At 47.8% G+C, this 24,834-nt stretch overlaps 1 protein-coding gene across 3 annotated transcripts in view; it reads right to left on the bottom strand.

Moving 5' to 3' along the window:
• The window catches only part of PXDN (peroxidasin), a 113,921-nt gene that overhangs the window by 32,578 nt on the left and 56,509 nt on the right, over positions 1-24,834 (bottom strand). For 2 of the 3 annotated variants that reach the window (XM_031006761.3, XM_055378696.2), the window contains exons 4-11: positions 23,557-23,628; positions 19,994-20,065; positions 19,571-19,642; positions 16,152-16,321; positions 12,335-12,452; positions 9,085-9,254; positions 1,638-1,910; positions 368-484 (exon numbers count right to left, since the gene is read on the bottom strand). In XM_031006761.3, coding sequence (XP_030862621.3) covers positions 368-484; positions 1,638-1,910; positions 9,085-9,254; positions 12,335-12,452; positions 16,152-16,321; positions 19,571-19,642; positions 19,994-20,065; positions 23,557-23,628 — 1,064 coding nt within the window. The remainder of the gene's footprint in view (positions 1-367; positions 485-1,637; positions 1,911-9,084; positions 9,255-12,334; positions 12,453-16,151; positions 16,322-19,570; positions 19,643-19,993; positions 20,066-23,556; positions 23,629-24,834) is intronic. The other variant, XM_031006764.3, reaches the window with a different exon arrangement.

The following is a 24,834-nucleotide window of genomic DNA, read 5'->3' as shown; positions in this document are numbered from 1 at the left end:
CAGAAAATTCTATCCTCCATGCAAATAGATTCCTTCAAGATGCTACTTAAAAGCACATCCTAGAGACTATCTGAAACAAGGCAGGTGTGAGGGAGTCAAAGGCAGGAACCCCAAGTCTCTTCCGCAATGACAGAGCTTCTCAGAGTTTCCTGCCATGATGCCCATGAGGGACGGCCATGCATGGACAGGAAGCCGCGGGGGGTGTGCAGACACCTCTGCGCTTCCCAGTGCCTTGGTCCTGTGGAATCCAGTCCCAGCTCAGCCCTGTCCAGAACACGCTGGGGTTGCCTGGGCACAGTGGAAATGTGTGCTTCCTGTGTCTGTGGCCGCGGAGGGAGCCGGCAAAGGGCCGGGGCCTGGGTCTTACCTCCCTTGGTCCAGGCGATGACGGGCGGTGGGTTGCCCTTGGCTTCACACTGGAAATCCACGGTCTGGCCCTCAATAACGACTCTGTCCTGAGGCGTCACAGTGAACTGAGGAAGAGCTTCCGGAGAGAAAGCATTCGAAACAGGACATGTAAAAAACAGCCTGGGGTAAAAACGCCACCAAGAAAATGACCACAGCCTTGGCAGACATCTGACCATTAGGAGCAATGTCTACAACGAGAGTCAGAAAGAGGCAGAGGGCACAGGAGAAGATGGGAGCAAAACAGAAAGAAGATGAAGGATGGGTGTGTTCTCAGCATCACCCTGGAAAGCACATAAAGACCGTTCAACCACACCACCAGCTGCAATGCACACGGGGCACGGATGAGGCCACACTGCAGCTCGTGGACACCAGGCCGACTTAGAACAATTCCTCTCAATCCTCACCCTAAACTAATATTTGCAAATGCTTAAAAAAATGCCATCTGGTATAGCTGTGTATGATGATAGTGGTTATTATCCCTGGATGAAAAACATAACTTACAGAATAGTATTGTCTGGTATGATTCCATTTTTATAAAAGTAACAGCCACAAAAAAAGTAAATCCATGTAACACAGTTGCACTGCTGTACATGCAAAGAAAATCAGAAAGATTCTCGACAGATTGCCAGTGAGACAAGAAAGGGCTGAAGAGAGGCTGGCAGAAGGAAATGATTGCTCTATCTCTAATATCATCTCTAATAATTTATCTTTTGCACTTCTGTATTGTTTGAATGTTTTCCAACGAAGTCCCACTTCACAAGAATAACTCATTTTACAGTCAATTAAGCAATGTAGAAATCCATGGCAGATGGCGTAAAACGATGAATACTCCCAGATTACATCCAAAACTGATCTTAGGGAAGGATTCAAAGCTGTCTGCAAGGTGTATCAACCACCTTACTGCACACGTGCATGCATGTGTGCACACCCACACACACACACTCTCTCTCTCACTTATCTGACAGACACTCCTGCTGGCCAGGTGCTGGAGGTACAGAGACACGACAGCCAGCACACAGAGCCCATACTACAGAGCCTTCTGTTCCAAAAATCTACAAACTGCAATCGTCTGTATTTAGTCCAAGGGGGGTGTAATGGATAAAAATAAACCGAGTGAAGTGGACAGGGCAGAAGATTCTATGGAGCGTCCGTGGGTATGGCAGCGTGAGCTGGTGGAGGGGTGAGGATGGGGCTGAGCCCTGGCTCTGGCACAGAGGATGGATACCCACCCTGAACGATGATGAACGCGGTGGCATGGACGCTGTCAATGTTGTTGGTCGCAGAGCACGCATACTCTCCACTGTCCTCCTGGACGACGTTCTGTATGTAAAGCCCGCCAGAAGGTGTGATGTTCACTCGCGGGTCAACTGGCAAGGGTGTGCGGTCACCTCTCGTCCAGGAGATCCGCGGCGGGGGGTGGCCTGTGGCGCTGCACTCCAGCGTGACGCTCTCCCCAACCAGCACCTCTGTATTCTGTGGCTGGATTACAAAAGTGGGTCGAGCTGTCACAATTAAACAGAAATTCTCAATTAATTTCTCCCGGTTTGACATGGTTTTTGCTTGATTTTTCCTATGTCAGGCTATTGATTCTATTTACCACCGAAATAGGCAAAACAAACACAACGTAACTGCATATTTTCTTTTTAAAGAAATGTGCAGACAATAAAAATGGTTCACAGCCTCGGGTCAAACAAAATGCAGGCCACGTGAGAAAAGTGAGCAACCATGATCGGTTAGGAAGAGCTAATTAGGAAGCGCTTTTTCTTAAAACATGTGCCGAACTCCATGGAGGTTTCTTATTTCTAAATAAAATACATTACGTCAATCTTGTTAGACCTTGCTAGGAGTTCTTATTGGCACAAATTATTGTTAGGGAAGTATATTTAGAGTATACAAAATATCAAATTTACTCACAAAAAATGCAAATTAAAAGTAAGCAAGAAATAATATTTTCAAATTTAAATCCAGAAAAAAGTCCATACAATTATGAATGTGTTTCATGTGTGAGTTTGTGTGGAAACAGAACTCTCCCATGCTGGCAGTGGGAGCACACCCTGGCCCAGCCCACCGGCAGGGACATGGCCGTGCATACTGACACTGAAGACGTGCACATTCTATTGCCCAGAAATGACCCTGCCAAACAAAAGCCAGCAGAAGACAAGAAATAACTAAGATTAGAGCATAACTGAAGGAGACAGAGACACGAAAAACCCTTCAAACAAAAATGAATCCAGGAGCTGGATTAATTTGAAAAGATTAACAAAATACATATTTTGTTAATCAGTTTGACAAATGGATTAGATAGACTGCTAGCCAGACTAATAAAGAAGAAAAGAGAGAAGAATCAAATAGGATAAAAAATGATAAAGGGGATATCACCCCTGATCCCAAAGAAATACAAACTACCATCAAAGAATACTACAAACACCTCTACACAAATAAACTAGAAAATCTGGAAGAAAGGGGTAAATTCCTGGACATATACACCCTCCTAAGAGGGTATTCAAATAGGAAGAGAGGAAGTCAAATTGTCTCTGTTTGCAGACGACATGATTGCATATTTAGAAAACAACAACATCTCAGCCCCAAAACTCCTTAAGCTTATAAACAACTTCAGCAAAGTTTCAGGGCACAAAATCAATGTGCAAAAATCACAAGCATTCCTATACACCAATAATAGACAAGCAGAGAGCCAAATCATGAGTGAACTCCCATTCATGATTGCTACAAAGAAAATAAAATACCTAGGAATACAACTTACAAGGGACTTGAAGGACCTCTTTAAGGAGAACTACAAACCACTGCTCAAGGAAATCAGAGAGGACACAAACAAATGGAAAAACATTCCATGCTCATGGACAGGAAGAATCAATATTGTGAAAATGGCCATACTGCCCGAAGTAATTTATAGATTCAATGCTATTCCCATCAAGCTACCATTGACTTTCTTCACAGAACTAGAAAAAACTACTCTAAATTTCATATGGACCAAAAAGCAGCCCGTATAGCCAAGACAATTTAAGCAAAAAGAACAAAGCCGGAGGCATCACACTACCTAACTTCAAACTATACTACAAGGCTACAGGAACCAAAACAACACGATAGAGGTACCAAAACAGAGATATAGACAATAGAACAGAACAGAGCCCTCAGAAATAACACCACACATCTACAACCATCTGATCTTTGACAAACCTGACAAAAACAAGCAATGGGGAAAGGATTCCCTATTTAATACATGGTGCTGGGAAAACTGGCTAGCCATATGTAGAAAGCTGAAACTGGATCCCTTCCTTACACCTTATACAAAAATTAACTCAAAGATGGATTAAAGACTTAAACATAAAACCTGAAACCATAAAAACCCTAGAAGAAAACCTAGGCAATAACATTCAGGACACAGGCATGGGCAAAGACTTTGTGACTAAAACACCAAAAGCAATCGCAACAAAAGCCAAAAGTGACAAATGGAATCTAATTACACTAAAGAGCTTCTGCACAAGAAAAACTATCGTCAGAGTGAACAGGCAACTATAGAATGGGAGAAAATTTTTGCAATCTCTCCATCTGACAAAGGTCTAATATCCAGAATCTACAAGGAACTTAAACAAATTTACAAGAAAAAAAACAACCCCATCTAAAAGTGGGTTAAGGATATGAACAGACACTTCTCAAAAGAAATTTATGTGGCCAACAAACATATGAAAAAAAAGCTCATCATCACTGGTCACTAGAGAAATGGAAATCAAAACCACAATGAGATACCATCTCATGCCAGTTAGAATGGCGATCATTAAAAAGTCTGGGAACAACAGATGCTGGCGAGGATGCAGAGAAATAGGAACGTTTTTACGCTGTTGCTGGGATTGTAAATTAGTTCAACCATTGTGGAAGACAGTGTGGCAATTCCTCAAGGATCTAGAACCAGAAATATAATTTGACCCAGCAATCCCATTATTGGGTATATACCCAAAGGATTATAAGTCATACTACTATAAAGACACATGCACACGTTATGTTTATTGCAGCACTACTCACAATAGCAAAGACTTGGAACCAACCCAAATGCCCATCAATGATAGACTGGATAAAGAAAACGTAGCACATACACACCATGGAATACTATGCAGCCATAAAAAAGAATGAGACCATGTCCTTTGCAGGAACATGGAAAAAGCTGGAAACCATCATCCTCAGCAAACTAACACAGGGACAGAAAACCAAACACCGCATGTTCTCATTCATAAGTGGGAGTTGAACAGTGAGAACACGTGGACACAGGGAGCGGAACATCAAACACCGGGGCCTGTCGGGGGGTTGGGGGAAAGGGAGAGCATTAGGACAAATATCTAATGCCTGTGGGGCTTAAACCCTAGATGACAGGTTGATAGGTGGCAGCAAACCACCATGGCACATGTATACCTATGTAACATATGTGCACATTCAGCACATATATCCCAGAACTTAAAGTAAAATTTAAAAATATATATATTCTGCTAGAAACTTAATCCATAGATATTTTTACAAGCACATAAAATGTCATCTGTCCAAATAAATTTTTGTTTGGGCCAGACGTGGTGGCTCATGCCTGTAATCCCAGCACTTCGAGAGGCTGAGGTGGGCAATCGCCTGATGTCAGGAATTCGAGACCAGCCTGGCCAACATGGCGAAACCCTGCCTCTACTAAAAATACAAAAATTAGCCAGTATGGTGGTGCACACCTGTAGTCCCAGCTACTCGGCAGGCTGAGGCAGGAGAATCACTTGAACCAGGGAGTCAGAGGTTTCAGTGAGCTGAGATCTTACCACTGTACTCCAGCCTGGGCAACAGTGAGACTCTGTCTAAGTAAATAAATAAATAAATAATTTTTGTCTGTTTTCCTTTTGCCCTGTTGTTTCTTCAGGTCAACCATCCTTATCTGCCATGCTAAAATTCAGAAAGCTCCAAAAATCATTATTTTTTCATAACTTATTTGTTGGCAAAACTGGATCTATCTAGCATAAGACTACTTATAGTCTTTATTCTACTTTCTGTGAATATCCATACAGTTTGCTATAGGATATTAATACATTGATTACAGGGTACTATCCCAGACTCTGCTGACAGTCTAAACTGGTATGTGGATTTTACACTACGCTACCCTTCTAAAAATTTCCCCAAGTTTCTGGATATCAAAAGACATCTGGCCCAAAGGCTTTTGAATAAATAACACACAACTGTGATAGCTAAAGATTTGGAAAAAAATCTAAACTCACTCCAAAAGAGAACTTGTTAAATAAATTATGGTGCATTTAGATCATGGAATTCTATGCAGCTATCCAAAGAAAGAGAGTAAGAAAACTCATGTATTAAAAGTGAAAGACTAGAAAGATTTCTAAGATATCATCTAAGAAAAATCACTTGCCTCAAATATGCTTACTTTTTTTGTATATAGATAGGGAAGAAACTACTAAGCATTTTGGGAAGAGGAGAAGGGAATAGGAATTGAGCGGATGACAAAAAGAGCCAGGAGGAAGACTTTCTACCTTTTTTATATATGTTAACATGTAAGCTGTGTTAATCAAATATTTAAGTATAAACTATAAAAAATACAGAAATGACATTTAATATTAGTATTTCTATCAGAATAACAAACTGGAAACCAAGAAGCTACTCACAGAAGTACGAACACCAAAGTCAAAGTCGGCCTTGAGGGCATTTGCAGACCCTTATAACTTAAATTTAGCCTTAAGAGCCTCATGTGATACAGAAGACAAGACACAGATCAACCAGGCCCACAAAGAGAAGTCCAACAGAAAACTGAACAGCAGCTGCATCCCCACAGTGCTGTGCCCTCGGCATGAGAAAGAACTAACTTCAAAACCTGCCTGCCCCACCCAGGGAACGATGCCCAGTAGAAGAGAGAAAGAAATCTCATTTAAGTGTTGTTCGCCAAAATCTGGTCCTCACGTGAACTTGCTGCCCAACTCCCCCCACATCAGGCAGAAGGAAGGTGATCCCCGATAGAAGAGCTGAGATAAACAAAGGAAGGACAAAGGAAGTGGGAACCACATGGATGCACCCAGACAAACACTGGGAGAACAAAATAATAATGTTTATAGGTTTAAAAAAAAAAAAGCAGAACCAAGCACATCAACTCAGAGGGATGAACGCACGTTAGAGGGGAAGGTTATACTAACTTTAGGCTTTGGCAATTTAAGAATGCATTTAAAATTTCTAGGCTAACCATTAAAAGAACAGAAATGGGCATATAGTGTCCAAACAAGTAGTGGGGAACAAATATGAAAAATAATTATTTCCAACTAAAGCAAGAAACAGAAAAGTTTGGACAAACAGTTCAGAATAAGAGCTAGAATTTATAAATCTCATATTGTTAACTACAATAAACATATTTAAATGGATTAACTTTAAGAAAAACAGGATTTTTTTTTAAATTTCTAGCTCTATGTTATTTATATTAAACATCTCAAATATATGTACATGGAAAGGCTCGGAGAAAAATGGTGGGAAAAGACACACCTGCCAATACGAATCAAGTAGAGGCTGCTGTATTTATCTTACAACAAATTTACCTTGAAGCAAAAAGCACTGATAGAGATAGAAGTGTTACTGATCAAAAATGTAATTCATCAGAAAGATAAAAATTGCAAACTTTTTATATGCTCCTAATCACAGAGCTTCAGGATACTGGGTGCGATATGCCCCTTTATGGCTCACAGAGACCTACACGTCACTCTATTCCCATTACTATACATTATTACCATAGTCTGTGACAGCAGTTGGCCATTTTTTTCTGTAAAGGGCCAGATGGGTCCTGTTTTAAGTTCTGAGGGCCACACAGGTTTTGTTGCTACTACTCAACTCTGCCATGGTAGCATACAAGCAGCCACAGACATTGTGCAGAAGAATAGGTGTGGTCATGCTCCAAGAAAACTTAATCATAGACAATGACGCCTGAATTTCCTCTAGCTGTCATGTGGTCATAAGATATTGTTCTTCTTTTAAAAGTTTTGATCATTTAAAATTGTAGAAAAGTATTCTTAGTTCATAGACCTTAGGAAAAACAGGCAGTAGGCAGGTGTGGACTGCAGGCTGCAGTGTGTCAGCCTAGGCTTCTCAGGGCCGGTTCCCCCATGCTGCAGTGACTCCCTGTGCACCGGATGGCGGGAGACTCTTCATGTGTATCTGAGGGAGCTACACCCACATGCTCAGACTAGTATACTAAATAGGGCTGTTGTTCCTGAGAAAGACACAACAATTCAGATCAAAAGGAGTGAAATTTGGAACTCTCAAGCCATAAAGAGCTGGCTAAATATTCATGTCTAGGAATCAATCAACCTATGAACATAGTAACTCTCCTAAGTAGTTCATTACTCATAATCCATAGTTATTCTCCTTTGTCTATAACACATACTTAACAGTACTACACAACTTTTTCTCCCTATTTTGTGGATTTTTTAATTCCTTAAAAATACAGTCCATGCTCCTTCTATGAGCAGCGGCTGTGTCTTAACTTCTCTGCACAGGCCCACAGCACTCTGAATTTGGAAAGATGCTCAATGCCTTGTGCTAAACATGTGGAACGTTGTTTGATTAAGGGCTTTGATTCAGCAGTACTATATCCTTGGGCTTTCCTTTGAATGGAAATATGATAGCCAGGAATTCTCAGTCACTGATAACTGTTGATTGTGTCTATGCTGGGATGTACCAGGTGATGCAGAGACCAGGCCAATTAAGGAGCTGGGATTTAAACAAGAAACACCAAAACCACTTACATTGCCAAACAAAAGGTTTTATAACCATAATGGCCTGAAATACAAAATACCTGGGAAACAGCAACCCTGGCATGATTTGTGGCTGAAGCTAAAGGCAGCCAGAAGGTTTCAGAGAGGAAGTTACACCTGCAGCCTCCCTGGGTAAGGGCTCCGACTCTACCGGCTTCTGCACAGGACGACAGGCAGACCCGTCCAGAGGCATGAACTGATCTGTATCATTTCCCAGAGCCATGGTGGGTACACCCAATGCCTCAATCCGCTGTTCTTCAAGGGCCCAGCTCCTCTTCTGAGCAATGGCCATGGATAACACAGGTGGATCAGAGCAGAGTTTGCAACCTGGTGGGGCCCAGATGGATGAGAGGCCACAGCTGGACTTGATGCGGCTGAGACAGTTTTTAAATGTTTTAAATTTAGGTGCCATTATCTTAAACATGAAAATATTGGATGAAAATCTAGATTTGTGGTTTCTTTTACATAATCCAAGCCCTTAGCAAAATAGAGACCTCGTTACCACATGGCAACAGCTGGCTGTGGCTGAGTAGCTGTCCCTTCAGATGGCGCCTGGGGGGTGGGGTCGGTGGGTCAGGGTGTGGCACAGTCTCTCCAGGTTCCCAAGGCCCTCTCTCAATGGGCTGGGCTCACAGCATGGACTGCCCCGGCTGTGTGGACTATGAGTGTGTCCCCAGATGAGGGGCTAACTGGGGACCACAGCACCGCTCATGGATCATCTACGACCCTGCGCTTCAAAAGCTTTCTGAGCCAACCCTGGTACTGGAGCTTCAACTTCAGACTTCAATGTTCATTCTTATTTTACTGAGTTGGGGTGCAAGGAAAGGAGAAAGCAGATAGTGAGGGACGACAATTCTGGACGGAACCCCGGTGTGAAATGCCCACCACATACCTGGAGACCCGAAGTACCTGAGGGTCACCTCTTGCGTCTTCACCTCTCCGGCCACGTTCTTTGCCATGCACTGGTAGATACCCTGGTCTGTCTCCTGTGTGTTCTGGATCATCAGGGTCCCATCGTCCAGCAAGTTTAGGCGGGAATCTGTCTTCATGCTCAGCTCATTACTACAAAGACAGAAATATGGTCTGGTCAAGTGTTGAAAGCACAAAGACGTACCTCACCCATCCCCAGCACAGGGGTTTCCAGCCCTGCAGCAGGCACAACTTGTGCGAGGAACAGCTCACCTTCCAGGGTCTCCTCCTTCCTGGCAGCCCTGACCTAACAGGCAATTCTGAAAAGGGGACCGTGTATTTGCACATCTCATTCACTCAGGTACTTATCCTTAGTATTCACGTGTTCAATCTATCTACATTTTTTAAAGTGTTTCTAATTCCAAAGGAGAAAGCAATGAACAAAACGGAAAAAATTCCAAGGAAACATTTTCTTTCGTTTCTGGTGAATTAACTAAAAAGGGTAGAAACATTTTTACATTACTAAAAGCCAGAGATGTATCTATGTGTATTTTATTTTTTTATTTTAGAGACAGAGTCTCACTCTGCGGCCCAGGCTGGAGTGCAGCGGTATAACCATTGCTCACTGCAGCCTCAGCTTCCTGGGCTTAAGCGCTCCTCCTGCCTCGGGCTCCGAAAGTGCTGGGATTGCAGGTGTGCGCCAGATCTCTCTATCTGTATTTTAACAAACAGTGCCTGCAAGCTGCTGGCTGGCCTCCCTCTGGGATCTGGGAGGAACCTGTGGCGCTGCACCACGAAGAGGCCAGGACACAGGTGACCCCACCTTTGCATGGCTCGGCCAGTCCTCGGGCAGCAGGGACCTCCCCTGGGGCCATGCTGCATCACACACACTTCAGGCAGCCAAGAAAAGCTGCAACCTTTACCCCAACGTCAGTCCTGCCGCCTCTCACCCTCACCCCACCTGTAATTTCACTTTAGTTCCCTTTATGCAGAAGCAGGTGAAGAGTAGAGAGGTGACATTGGATGCCACTGAGATCCCAGTCTATGGCAAGTGTGAGGACAGAGTAAGAACAGCCAGGCACGGAGCCCTCTGAGAATGCAGACGGGCCTACAGAGAACTCCTACTTGCAGATCACCAAGACAGACAAGACCTCTGTGAAACAGAAACCCACTTCCTCAGTGCACGAGATTCAGCACCTTCCACGCGAGTTTCCTAAGGAGCCTGTGCAGCCTGGACCAAGCTGGGTCGCTCATGCAGGAGGAGAAGCACCAGCACTGTGCAAAAGCACTTCCCCATGACCGCCCTCAGAAACCTGCCAGCGCACAGCCAAACCGTCGGGAACACTCGAAAGACCAACGCCCTCCTTCTCCCAAATCTTCCTCATGCTCTCCTCTGCCTGGCACCAATCCCCCAACTTGCAATCTGTCCTTACCCACAGGGATTGCTGGATGGAAGCAATGTCAGCTTAGGCCCCATAAACAAGACTCTCTCTGATGTGGCCCAATGCCCCTGACCAGAAACAGGGTGAGCCAGCAGGTGAGGGTGGCCTGCAGGTGACTCTGGATGTTAGGTAAGGCCAGCCGGCAGGTGAGACTCCAGCTGGTGGAGGGCAGAGCCCAGCACAGGTCACCAGGCCTCAGGGCTTCGGCTCTAGCTCTGCCATATTTAGCTGTGAGATTTCAACTGCGGGCATCAATTTTTTCGTATATAAAATGTAGGTGTGATGGACTGGGGCCAAATTTATGCTTCCCTGACTTTTAAATGCACACAACATAATACTGCAGAATTCCTCCAGTGTTCTCTGGATGTTAAATCTCATCAACTTGGGAGCCATCCAAGACAAAACCTGTGAAGAGAGTGACTGCACCTTACAGGCTCCTTGTCCGGCACTGCAGCCAAGGTCAATATGACTTTTCAGTCATGAGGATAACAAAATCTAGAGCTGGAACAAACCTCCCATGTCCTCTTCAGCATGAACACATCTTCCCATTCTGTTCCTGACAACTGGGGACGGCCAGCTCCCTGCTCCTGTCCATCTCTTCTGTAAACACCGCCTTGCCCGAGAGCCAAGCCCAGCCCGGTTTGCCTCTGGAGTCTGGAACAATGACTCAGTTTGTGCCTCATCTATCCGCCCGAGTATCACAGGGCTCACATCTCAGACGCATCCCTCTTGCTGCCTCATGACTAAACATGGCCAGAGAGGAGCAGTGCAGGAGTGCTGGGGCTGGGCCGGCAGGAGGAGCTCCTTCAGAAGCTGTCCTCACGCAGGCAGATGGGAGAAGCTAGGACACGGTGGCTTTACTTCAGGATTTTCTTTTAAGGATTCCTTTCAAAAGGTCACTTTGAAAGTGCTCCACTCCAACTTAGGACCCTCAGTGATTTGGCCCCAGGTGCCTTCCGGCAATCTGACCTCATGCCCACCTAGGCCTCTCTGCCCCTGCACCCAGGTCCTGCCCGCCCCCCAACCGCACGCCTTTCACCTCCTCCCATCTCTCCCCCTAGACTCCATCACTCCTTAACCAACACAGCCCCAGCTCACAAACCCCAGCAGGGCAGGGGTGCTCCCCACACCTGGCTCACAGGTGGGGCTCGCTGCCAGGACGCATGTAATGGTCAGCGGTAGGACTTCCCTCTGTCACCCTGACAGCCCGCAGCCAGGGCCGTCTTAGCCTTAACAGGCCCACACCATGTTTGTGGACACAAGAGGAGACTTTCTTTGTTTGGGAGACAAGTTAGATCCACACGGGAGCTGAGCGAACCTGTGTCAGCAGCTGCGTGGCGCTCCGGGCTCCTGAGGACGCCGTCCCAGCAGAGGTCAAGGCCCCTCCCGCACCCACTCAGGTTGGTCACAATGCCCCAGGTCAAGGCTGCCAACAACAGTGACCAGAGCAAACAGGCTGCTGCCAGACGTCAGCAGGCAGGGAGAGAACAACCAGCATGCTCGCTCTCCCTCCCTCCCACCGGGAAGGGCCGCAGTGACGCATTGCCCAGCCAGGGCACCCCTGTACTGCCCAGGAGAGAGTGGGGAAGGGGCCCCAGCCTGGCAGAAACATCGTCACACCCCCTGCCATGTAAGACCGGAAAGGAGCAGAAATAGTTTCTCCTTTGTACTTTTCCCTACGTAGAGGAGGAAGAGTGGACATGGGCCCTGGTGGGGAGTGAGGTGTGGTTTAGGTGTCTGGGTGTAACTCCGAGAGATGCACAGGGGCATTTCTGTTTGGCCCCAACTCACTTGTTTCGCAGCCAGATGATCTCAGGCTTAGGGTTGCCTTCGGCTCTGCAGGTGAAGTACACGGTGTTCCCCGAGGTCACGTCTGCGTCCTGGGGCTCGGAGGTGATCCGGGGCCTTTCTGTGCCCAACCAGAAAATGGAAACCTTCTTAGTCTAAACCATGACATGAAAATAAATGACAACCCACGCTGAGTTCTCTGTGTCCAAAAGGAAACCACAGATGCCCAAAGGTGTAATTCAGCCACAAACATCCCCCACAAAAGTGCCAGACGGGCTTCTCTACAGCCCCGTCTACGGTGCGGATCTACACGATGTCTATGCCTCAGGGCGCCATGTTCTGAGCACCCGAGAGACAGGCTGGCTCAGAGTTGGGCAGACAGCCCCAGATGACAGCCTTCGGCGTCCCCTCGAGGCCCTCTGGGAAAACCAAACACCTGTGCGGAGTGGATACGCCACGGGTCGCTATTTTCAGTGAATAAAAGACAAAAAATAGTACTCTGTAGCTAAAGCGTCCCTGAAAGAATAAGCCTCTAAAAGCACAGGCAGGTGGCAGACACCACAGCTGGAGCAACTCCCAGCCTCCCTCCTCCACAGCTGCCCCGCCCTTCACCCTCCACCCTGGGCAAGGGGAAGAATGGCCTCTCCCGCCTCCTGCGTGCCCATGACTCCACATGGCTTCCAGGGGCCACCCGAGGGCTGACGGCTCCCAGGCCTTCCTCGAGGGCTGACGGCTCCCAGGCTCCCGTCCCTGGCGGCTGCTCCGGAGCTCCAGGCCTGCACAGGGAGCGGCCTTCTCTAAGGCTCCCCTCAGCAGCCATGAGGGAACCACGCCGAGGGCGGGCCTAGGCTTCCATCTCTGCCTCGTCACCTCAGTGTGCGAATCTGTCTCCATGTACATTCTGCGAGCATCACAAGAAGAAAAACACAACCACACACAGGTGTGTACAAGTGAGTGCCTGCAGTGGGGCAGACACAAGCGCGGGTACGAGTGTGTGTGTGTGCAGCGGAGATGACTCTGCTCAGTGCTGCCATTCTGCCCGGCAACCAAAACAAAGGCCCTCGACCCAACTTGGGGCTGTCAGCAAGGGCTCCTCCAGGATTGCCTCCTTCCGTCTCCCCAGCATTGCACAGCCCGGGTCAGGAGGCTGGGGCGGCTCTGCCCAGCCCTCCCTGTGCTCCCCTGTCACTCTGGGAAGCGTGCCTCATCTTCTCTCTCCTCTGCAGCACTAGAGCCCTTGGCTTCACGGAGGTTCTCACCGCTCGGGCCTTACCCGGCCTCCCTGCCTCCCTCACACACTCCCCGATTCCCTCTCCCGAGGGCTGCCAGAAAGCTCCTTCTAGAATATAAACATCATCCCAACGTTCCGTAAACCCTCCCATGGCTCCCCATCACCACAAAATCAAAATAAGCTTTCGCTGCTTTCTTCATTATTTAGGCTGCACGACCCTGCAGACATCCTAAAACCCACCTAACTGTACACCTGAACGGGGTGAATTGTCTGGCACGGGAACAATGCCTCGATAAAGCTATTATAAAAAACAAGAATAATCTCTGACAGCCAAATTGGAGTAAGGAGTAAAGGTATGACAAGGTCTCCAAGGGCACAACCTCAGCACTGTGATTACGGAAGGCCGTGAGTCGGTTTCTTGGAAAACTATCTGGAATGAACACCCATAGGAGCATTAGCGAAAACGACAGGGCCTCGGCTGACTCACAGGTTCTCGCACAGCTCAGCAGAGCTGCCAAGTTGGGCAACACAGGTCCCTGGGCCCCCCTGAGCACCGAGGGCCCTCCCTTCAGGGACGCAGGTGGGGCAGCTCCTTCCACTGAGGGCCGTTTCTGGGAGCTGTTGACAGCCAGTGCCCTGCGGAGCTGAGGGCGGAGTCTGGGTCCGGGGTGGGGAAGCAGCGCAGGCAGGCGGCTGCACAGGAGTCTGGGCCTCTCTTGCTCCCCAGGCTAGAAACCTGAGTGGTGCAGTACCCCCAGCCACCAGGCCCGCGCTCAGTTCTAACTGCCCCTGACATAGCTCCAGCAAGAACTGAGCTAGAAGAAACTTTAAAAAAAAAAACTGTGTATTTTTGTCGTATTACAAAACCATCATGCAGGGAGATCCTTTCACCTTACCAAAATAAACAGCCGTGTATGTGCGTGCGTGTGTGTGTGTGTGTGTGTCTATAAATGGTGTGTTTGTGGATGGTGTGTGCATGTGTGTGTGGTGAGTGTGTGGTGTGTGCGTGTATGTGTGTGTGTGTGGTTTGTGTCTGCATGTGTGTATCTATAAATGGTGTGTGTAGATGGTATGTGCGTGTGTCGTGTGTGTGTGTGGATTGTATGTGCATGTGTGTGTGGATGGTTTATGTCTGTGTGTCTATAAATGGTTTGTGTGTAAATGGTGTGTGTGTGTGTGGTTTGTGTCTGCATGTGTGTGTGTCTATAAATGGTGTGTGTGTAAATGGTGTGTGTGGATGGCGTGTGCGTGTATGTGTGTGTGGTTTGTGTCTGCATGTGTGTGTGTAAATGGTGTGTGTGGATGGTGTGTGCGTGTATGTGCGTGTGTGTGGCTTGTGTCTGCACGTGTGTGTCTATAAATGGTGTGTGTGTAAATGGTGTGTGTGTGTGGATGGCGCATGTGTGTGGTTGGTGTCTGCATGCGTGTGTCTATAAATGGTGTGTGTGTAAATGGTGTGTGGGTGGTGTGTGCGTGTATGTGCGTGTGTGTGGTTTGTGTCTGCGTGTGTGTGTCTATAAATGGTGTGTGTAAATGTGTGTGTGGATGGTGTATGTATGTGCGTGTGTGTGGTTTGTGTCTGCATGTGTGTCTATAAATGGTGTGTGTGTAGATGGTGTGTGTGTGGATGGTGTGTGTGTGTGGATGGTGTGTGTATGTGCGTGTGTGTGGTTTGTGTCTGCATGTGTGTTTGTCTATAAATGGTGTGTGTGTGGATGGCGCATGTGTGTGGTTTGTGTCTGCATGTGTGTGTCTATAAATGGTGTGTGTGTAAATGGTGTGTGTGTGGTGTGTGCATGTATGTGCGTGTGTGTGGTTTGTATCTGCATGTGTGTCTATAAATGGTGTGTGTGTAAATGGTATGTGTGTAAATGGTGTGTGTGTGGATGGTGTGTGTATGTGCGTGTGTGTGGTTTGTGTCTGCATGTGTGTGTGTCTATAAATGGTGTGTGTGTAAATGGTGTGTGTGTGGATGGTGTGTGTGTGTGGATGGTGTGTGTGTGTATGTGCATGTGTGTGTATGTGCATGTGTGTGGTTTGTGTCTACGTGTGTGTGTCTGTAAATGGTGTGTGTGTAAATGGTATGTGTGTGGTGTATGCGTGTATGTGCGTGTGTGTGATTTGTGTCTGCGCGTGTGTCTATAAATGGTGTGTGTGTAAATGGTGTGTGTGTGGTGTGTGTGGATGGTGTGTGTGTAGATGGTGTGTGTGTGGTGTGTGTGTGCGTGTATGTGCGTGTGTATGGTTTGTATCTGCATGTGTCTATAAATGGTGTGTGTGTAAATGTGTGTGGATGGTGTGTATGTGCGTGTGTGTGGTTTGTGTCTGCGTGTGTGTGTGTCTATAAGTGGTGTGTAAATGGTGTGTGTGTGTGGATGGTGTGTGCGTGTATGTGCGTGTGTGTGGTTTGTGTCTGCACGTGTGTGTCTATAAATGTGTGTGTAAATGGTGTGTGTGTGGATGGTGTGTGTCTGTGTGTCTATAAATGGTGTGTGTGGATGGTGTGTGTGTAAATGGTGTGTGTGTGTGGATGGTGTGTGTGTAAATGGTGTGTGTGTGTGGATGGTGTGTGCGTGTCAGGCCACTCACCACAGTTCAGCTCTTCCGGGGTGATGGTTGCCACTGAGCGTCCCTGGATGCGTCTGGGATATTCACAGGTGGCCGCTGCCTGCGCGTTCCCCGACTCCGCGTAGGTTTTCAGCAAATCCGCCAACCACAGGATTTCACAGTCGCAGTGAAGTGTGTTTGAGTCCAATCGCCTGTGGGAAGGAAGATGCAGCCGGTGAGACACGGGATGGGTGGGCTTGTCCATCCGTCCATCAGACAGGGCTTCCAGGTCCCGCGTCGGGAAACATGTGCCAGGCCTGCCGGGCTTGCGAATGGGACACGTCTCGTGGTGGAATCTGAGCCCCGGTGCCCGACTCAGGGAGTGATGTCGAGACACACACATCACCAGGAAGAGCCCGGGGGTGCACAGTGCCCCTCAAGGCACTGACCGGAGAGGCGTGAGTAGCATAGGGCTTGTGCACACCCAGGCATCGGGTGTCGAGCTCAAGGCGAGGGAGTGTGCCAGCGGCACAGGTCAGGGAAGTTTGTGAAGGAGACCAGGTGGGAGCCACTCACAGAAATCAGTAACATGAAAACCACAGCCACAAAACCACCACTGTCACTCAACGCCCATCATCACGGGCAGGACAGTTCTACATCATCTCCCTCCGGCCTGAGGCTTCCCAGGCAGTGTGGGAGGGCGGGGCTGCATCTCCTGGCTGGGGTTCACACCTAAGTTTCCTGAGGTCCAAGCTGACCTGGAAAGTTTCTAGTGAGTGGCACATCCTGTCCCAACAAGGGGAACATGGGCAGGATGTGCCTGCACCCTGGGAAAAGTGTTGTCTCCGCACACGGGGAAGAAGTTGTCTGGGGGACAGAGGAGTTCCAGGTAGCAAACACAGGCTACAGGGCAAGGGTTGGAAGAGGCTGGCAGCTGGATGTGAGACAGCCAGGTGGGAAGGGGTCCCCAGGCCCCTCCAGCCGGCCTGTGCACTGGGAGGGGTGCACACTGGGGTGGAGCCCACAGAGGTTTGTGCCATTTGCGGCGGGGAGAAGCCTGGCCCTCCTCTTCCTGGGTGGAATTCAATCTGTGAGGCAGGAAACACACTATCTTGCTTTGCTGAGGGTCTCTGTTTCCCCTTTTTTTTTTCCTTTTTGCCCAATAAATCCCATTTTTCTCACTCTTCAAATAGTCTGCGAGCCTAAATTTTTGTGGCCATGTAACAAGGACCCCATCTTTCGCTGAACTAGGGAAAAGTTCTGCAACAGACGTGCTCACTATTAACCCTCAATGAGGTGGCCCCAGGGCACCCCCGAGATGGGGATGGGATCCCGAGAGGTGCTCACCAGGGCAGCAGCGTGATGGCATCTCTAGGGGCCGACGCTGGCTCCAGGAGGGGAAGGGGAGGCTACACCTCCCATCCGAGGTTCTCCCAGACATGAGCCCAGAGGCGACAGGAACACAGAACTGGCCTCACGACCAGAATCACCCTTTCCCCCGTGAGCAGGTGCACAGCTCTCAGGTGAGGAGGCTGTGAGGGGGACAGTGTCAGCCACGTGCCCAGGGCACCCAACCTGTGCCCACAGCTGAAGGTCAGTACAGGACCACAGGCACATGCAAGACCCGGATGGTCACGGTCAGGTATGTGGCATCTGGCCAGTCGGTCCTGGCGGAGCGAGCTGCTCAGGGCACCCAAGGAAGCATAGGACCCCCAACCTTCATCTGCTCTGAAGCAGAGAGGGCTATTCAGGAGGTCTGGAGAGGTGGGGCAGCCCCTCAGGGATGTGAGGTTAGAGACTGCTCTGAGCAGACAGCAGCCAGGACACAGCGTGCTCTCTTGATGCAGCTCTGTAAATCTATCACAGAATCTCAATCTGGGGTTGTAGTGTTTGAGCAACTTTAGTAAAGTGAGCAAACAGGAGAGGGGGACCTTGCCAGATACCCAGAGAGAGGCTGAGAACAGAGAGAAGGCAGCTGTCAGCATAATCCAGGCTGTTACCAGTCTGCCCTAAACTTGTCTTGGCTACTTTCTAGAGCATTTATCTGGTGATTTCTTTCTACTCTCTGTTATCTATCAAATATGGAAGTATTCATCCCATCTTCCTACCCAGGATGTAGTTTTTAGTTTGGCTTGTGGTATTTTTATCCTAAAGGAAAAAAAAAATCACAAATAGTTCTGAAGGTCTATGTTTTACTCCACTTTATTTCACTGAAGAGATAAAACAAATCACATAAGACCACTCTGGAGTTAGGCTTGTCTCTTGGCATTTTCTGTTTCTTTCTAGGTCTAGTTTACTGCATACACTCAGTAATATCTAACCGAAAATAACGGTTTCAAGACCATGAAGGAAAACACAAAACGAATGTCACAACTTTCCCCACCAGTCCTAAAATGCCTTAATTATAAGAAATAGCTCAGTATAAGCAAAAAGTATATTTGGAAGCCTTAAAAAATGGGTGGAGGCCGGGTGCAGTGGCTCACGCCTGTAATCCCAGCAGTTTGGGAGCCCAAGAAGGGCGGATCACCTGAGGTCAGGAGTTCAAGACCAGCCTAGCCAACATGGTGAAACCCTGTCTCTACCAAAAATACCAAAATTAGCCAGGCGTGGTCGCACGCGCCTGTAATCCCAGCTACTAGGGAGGCTGAGGCACGAGAATCGCTTGAACCTGGGAGGCAGAGGTTGCAGTGAGCTGAAATCGAGCCATTGCACTCTAGACTGGCAACAAAAACAAAACTCTGTCTCAAAAAAAAGGGTGAAGATCAGCCTCCTTAGTATGCTGTAGAAAGACACAGAATATAGCACAGAGGTTCTTTCCACACTGGTTTTATTTCTACCAGTAAAATATGCGCTGGAATTAAAAATTAATTTGATGAATTTAAAGATGATTTAAATGTTGGCTGGTCATGGTGGCTTATGCCTGTAATCCCAGCACTTTGGGAGGCTGAGGTGGACAGATTGCTTGAGCTTAGGAAATCAAGACCAGCCTGGGCAACATGGCAAAACCCTGTCACAAAAAAAGAAAAAAGAAAGAAAAACAAAAAAAAAACAAAAAAAAACCCACAAAATTACAAAACTTAGCTGGGCATGGTGGCATGTGCCTATAGTCCCAGCTACTCAGCTATCTGGGAGAATTGCTTGAGCCCGGGAGATTGAGGCTGCAGTGAGCTGTGATCATGCCACTGCACTCCAGCCTGGGCAACAGAGCAAGACCCTATCTGAAAAAAAATTTTTTTAAGTCTTAATTGCCTATCAAAGGATTAACTACTTGCCACATTGTCTGAGCCACATGTTTTTCATTTTGCTCTCTAATGGATTCAATCCACCCTCCATATATTCTCATTCTTTCAGAATCAGATTGTTATCAACATTTCACAATACTTGAAAAAGAACCAGGTGAATGGATAACAGAGAGAAAGAAGGCTTTGCAGCAAAGGAAACACAAAAGGTTTTATACTCACAATCTCTTCATAGATTCCAAGTGATTAAATGTCCCTGGAACTAAATGTGTAATCCGGTTGTTATGCAAAAATCTGTTGGAAGAGATTTTATAACAAACCAATTTTGAAAAATATTTCTTAAAATGTGTAGAAAAGAATATAAGCAGCCAAATATATATCAGCTTTAAAAAAATCTCAGTGATTACATTTATTTAATACAAATGAATCTGAAAACAAAAGAAATGGTTTTTTTTCCTATTTTATCAACACTCTCAATTAAAGAGAAAATTATAAGTCCTATTTCCAAATTGTTAGACTAGAAATATGGATTTTATATTGAAACAGTTTTCAGGTGTTTGGTAGATATTGACCTTAATCTAACCAAGCCAGTGACTGAGGCCTGGGCTCTGTGAATGGAAAGGCAAGGAACAACACACAACTCACAGCCTCTCGAGCTTCGGGAGATGCTGGAACGAATCGGGGTCCAAAGTTTCTATCTGATTAAAGTGCAGGTATCTAGAGGAGTTAAAAGAAAAAAAAAGTATAACTTACAAACTTATTTTCTTAGATCCAGATTTTTGCCCAAATTTTTTTTCCTAGTCATTTCAAATTCAGATATCAATAGACAGCTCACTCACTAGACTTCCTACATTGTATGAAAAATACATAAAATTATCAAAGGATTCAATAAATACAACTGAAGAGTAGGCACAGATGTCCACCCTAGTGACTGGATAAGCGCGAGGGAGGCCTAGAGGTGCTCACTGAGGTCCTTGACACCGCGTGAGAAGGGCAGTGCTGGCCTGGCCTGACTCGGCCATTTTCACTTCCAAAATATATGGAAAAAAGCAAAAGTCAAAAGGATAACTTTAATGATAGCACATACATAAATAGGTGAATACCTTCACTCAAATCTTTTAACTCGTGTATAAATTTGGCAGGGGCATCATCATATACTTTGACACAGAGTATATTATCAGATACAAAGATATCCTTCAAGACCACAAAGGAAACACAAAAAGAATGTCACACAACTTTCTCCATCAGTCCTGAAGCATTAAATAAGAGACCATCTTTCCTCGGGTGTCGTTGATTGTACAGAATACCCAGTGTTTCTATTTCTTTCCATTTAACATGTCTCCATACTTCCACAATTTATACCTTTTGATATAACTCATTCTTTCTAATTTTTCCTGAATACGAAATTTCTCATTTTGAAAAGTGGGTTTTTTCCTCTTAAGTCAAACACAAAGTCAGTCTTCTCCCTGGGGTGCTCTGCTGGGAGACCCCTCCTGCCCACTCAGGTGTCCCCTGCAACCAGCACACATTTTCAATGACTACTTCTTCAGGAGGCCAAAATGAGCAAAGAAGCAGCATGCCAGCGTTCACAGGTCTTCATAACTCCGCAGAAAGGAGGACTCCTCAGAACGCACGCCTGAGAATCAGGTCTGTGGACATCCTGAGATCACCGTCACCACCAGGGCACCAGAGTGCGGCTGCCAGGGCCCGCCCCGTCCCGGGGCCAGCTCCCCAGGCAGCACCCACACAGGCCACACTGAGTCTCTGCGGACAACTGCAGCCGGAGGGCCCCCAAACGCAGACCATCCCTGCCCCTTGCCCCGGGACACGTCTGTGCTCAGCACTCCGCGCACGAATGGGAAACGTGAGGGAAGGAAAAACTGGAGCAGGAAGACAAGGAAAACCGCCGTGGGCGAGCATGACGGGCGGGCACCTGACGCGGGGGTCCCGAGGAAGGCCGAACCCGACAGAATCCCTGGAGCCTCGTCTCTGCCGGGCAGTGTGCTGACAGGGCGCCTGTGGTTTTCTGGGGTCCTTGGCCTTTCGCAGCCCACGGCAGTTGGGGACCGATGTAAGACCTAGGCACCACCACCACACAGTGGCTGTGAGCTGCTCAGCGAGGCTTCAGTGCAGGCAGGCAGGGGTGGAGTCCCCCAAGCAAAGCCCAGAAGGATGAGGAGGTACTGACCGAGGGAAGGAAAGGGGGTATTTCAAGCCCCATGGAGAGCGGTGGGTGTAAAAATCCCTCCACCCAGACTGCAATGCAGGTTGGCCAGGGGGACGGCTGAGTGGGTGGGACGTGGCACCTGCTGCACAGGTGCTACGGGAAATGACGGCCCAGGGTGCACAGGATCTTAGAGAGGCCGGGGCCCCAGGCAGCCTGGGGTGTCCTCCACCCCTCCCTGAACAATTGAGGAAACAGGACCAAAGACAGGAAATGGCTCCCCAAGTACACTGAGGTCATCGCTGAATTCAAACGCATGTTTCCTGACTGGCCAGGTGTGTTTTCTGACCTGTGTCCACAGCTTCCCAAGGAGCCTTCTTTCTGGATCAGGGACACTCAGATCCCCCAGGACTGCATCCGGGCTCCAGGGCATTCCTGCATTCCGGTCTCCCAGTGTCACCAGGAATGCATGTTTTCAATAGCTCAGGGCTGTAGAGCCGATCCGGGGAAGGGGTGCAGTTCACCAGGGTCCGGCACAAGCCGCCCTCCCTGGACCCACAGCCCTTTGCCCAAGCCTCTCACTGAGGTCTGGTGGACTCGCTTATCCCCTCCCCAACAGCTCCCTGCCCGAGGGCGGGGCTCGGGCTGCCCTCAGGCTCACTGTACAGCGTTTAACAAATGGAACCCAAGCCGCAGCACCAGAGACCCCAGCTCACCTAACCCTGGGTGCTAAAGGCAGCCTGGCCAGCTCAAGAAGCCCTCCCCATCATCCAAAATTTCAGCGAACATCTACTTGGTGATTCACAGATGCCCTTCCTCATTCAGCCTCGTTTCTCCCCTGACTTGCCCTTTCCTTCCTTAAAAATAACACTGGACTCACCCAGCACAAAGCCAGATGAGGATTTTCCGATCCACTCAGGATGGAAGAACTGTCTGCTATGAAGATTTGCTCGCCCCCACTGAGTGAAACACTTGTTGGATATGAGAACTTGCTCCTTTGCAAGCTCTCCCTACATGGGGTTGTTCCCTGGATACCTCCATGTGTTTCTGCAATGAGCTGCACTGTCCTTCTCTGTAGAGACAGACCTCTTCCCAAATCTACCCACGCCCTGTCCATGCTCACTTGAATCAACACGCACTTTCGGAAACATGAGCGCTGTGGGTCCTCAGGATGCACAATCCCAGAGTGGTCTCCCCCCCGCACCGCTTGGCCTCAAACTCTCTGACAACATCGCTGTGTCCAGTCAGCCAGTGACCCGTGACCACGGATCAGCAGCTGTGGCAGGAGGATGTCACGCTGTGTCACAGAAAACAGCTGCTTTCATCCACATTCCTAAAACCGTGACAACTTGCAACTCCTCAGGAATGGGCTCAGCTTGCCGAGTGAAAGGTGACTGGCCGAGCAAACAAACCATGACAAATCCTCCTTTTTACCAGGACATTGTAATGAAAAATCAACACGCTGACTTCACAGCAAAGTACGACTTCACGTTGGCCAAAGAAACTAAGAGCGTTTCATGACACACTGCATACACTAACTAGAACTACAAGGGAAAAAAAGGTTTTCTCCAAAATAATGTCATCACAATTGAAGAAATTCAGCTTCATGTGTTCACAGTCATAAGGAGGAACAGTGAACGAGGCAAAGAGCCCTCTCCTCCCCGGGCACCCTGGATATTTCCCCTATGAAGGATGCCTTGATTGGACTTGTGCGCCTGCCTGTCTCTCCTCTAAGTTGTGACAGGGATTCCATCGATATTACTGTCCTTGGTGTCAGGAAAGCATGGCCCAGGGCCTGGTGCCGCCGTAAGGAAACCAGGGATACATCCTGAGGGGTGGGTGGAGGGCTGGCTGGGTGGAAGGCGGGGCGGAGGGCAAATGACTCGCCCATCCCTGTTTTTCTGTCATCATGCACGTACTCCCCGCACCTCAGGTAGCATAGTCATGCATCATGCAAACAGCTAGCTCACTCCACTGGTCCCTACAAGAGGAAAACAGCCAGACGGCATCCAAGAACTAAAGCACGAAGAGAAGGGGCACTTACAGTTGCTCTAGAGAGGCAAGTCCCTTAAATGCTTGCCTGTCAATTGACTGGATCTCATTCTTGTACAGATAGCTGAAACAAGAAACATTGGGGAGCATTAGCACACAGACAGGAGGTCAAACTTCAGACGGAAAAGAAGAATTAAATTGACACATGGAGACAGTTTTACAATTAATGACTGTATTAGAATGCAAACAAACCATCTGCACGGTGAGTACAGTGCCTCTCCCAAGGGCTTCCCTTCCCTCAGATCTCAAGGGGGCTAAAACCAACCGGTGCCAACTGAAGGTGATCAAACCACTGCGACAGGTTTTTCAGGCAACTCACAGACCTTAGACTATGGCTAATGAATTGCTGACAATACATTTGCTTCAAAGCCTGAAGAAGATAAAAACCATTTTCCACAGGCATGTATAATGCATTGGCTGTAAGATTCTATAACTGATACTGATACATCTCCAAAATACCTAGAAATAATTTGGGGAGTGGACAATATGAAGACCGAATGCACCTTGAATAACTCACCCCTAGAATCCCATTCTTAGAAAACAGAAGCAACAGAGGCATACTGGAAGAGCCACACAATTGGCCTGGCTCTTGTCTTTGTGTAAAATGGTGGAAAATCCCAATAGGAGAATCCGATTTCCTAACATGGGAACTTGGAATGCCAGCGTCCATAAATGAAGCTCTGCTGGAACACGCCCACACTCGCTCACTCCACACCATCTGGGGCTGCGCTGGCGCGGTGTGGCTGAGCTGAGCGGTCCCAGTAGAGACTGCGCAGCTCACAGAGGCCTGGTCCTGCACAGAAAACACTTGCCAAGCCTGATGGAGGATGAAAATTTCCACACCAAAGTATCACAATTCCAAAAAGAGCCACAAAACCATGCGCATTGTGCCCACCCATCTCGGACATGACTCGCCTTCAGCCAGCTTGCCTCACAACACAGCTCTAGGCCAGCAGCTTGGGGGACCCCAAGAAGGCTGTGAATCTGTGTCTGTGCCCAGACACAGGGAGACCTGCCACTACCGTTTCTTAGAATCCCTGGGCTCCATCTCTGACATAGGCAGATGGGCAAGTCAAAATCCACGCTTTTCCTACTTTTCAAATTCAGGCAGACACGTCTCTTCAGAATTGATTACTTATGCCTGGGTTTCACCTACTCGTTCCACTAAATAACCAACATTTTTTGTCTTAATGCTTATAATATTATATAATTCATATCCAGAAGGGCCGAGTGTTTGATTGTAACTTAATTAATAATGTCTGGTGCAGGA

The sequence above is a fragment of the Gorilla gorilla genome, chromosome 12 (assembly GCF_029281585.2).
Source record: "Gorilla gorilla gorilla isolate KB3781 chromosome 12, NHGRI_mGorGor1-v2.1_pri, whole genome shotgun sequence".
Classification (NCBI taxonomy): domain Eukaryota; kingdom Metazoa; phylum Chordata; class Mammalia; order Primates; family Hominidae; genus Gorilla; species Gorilla gorilla.
Note: the sequence above shows the minus strand (reverse complement) of the source record. Positions and strands in the feature narration are given on the sequence as shown.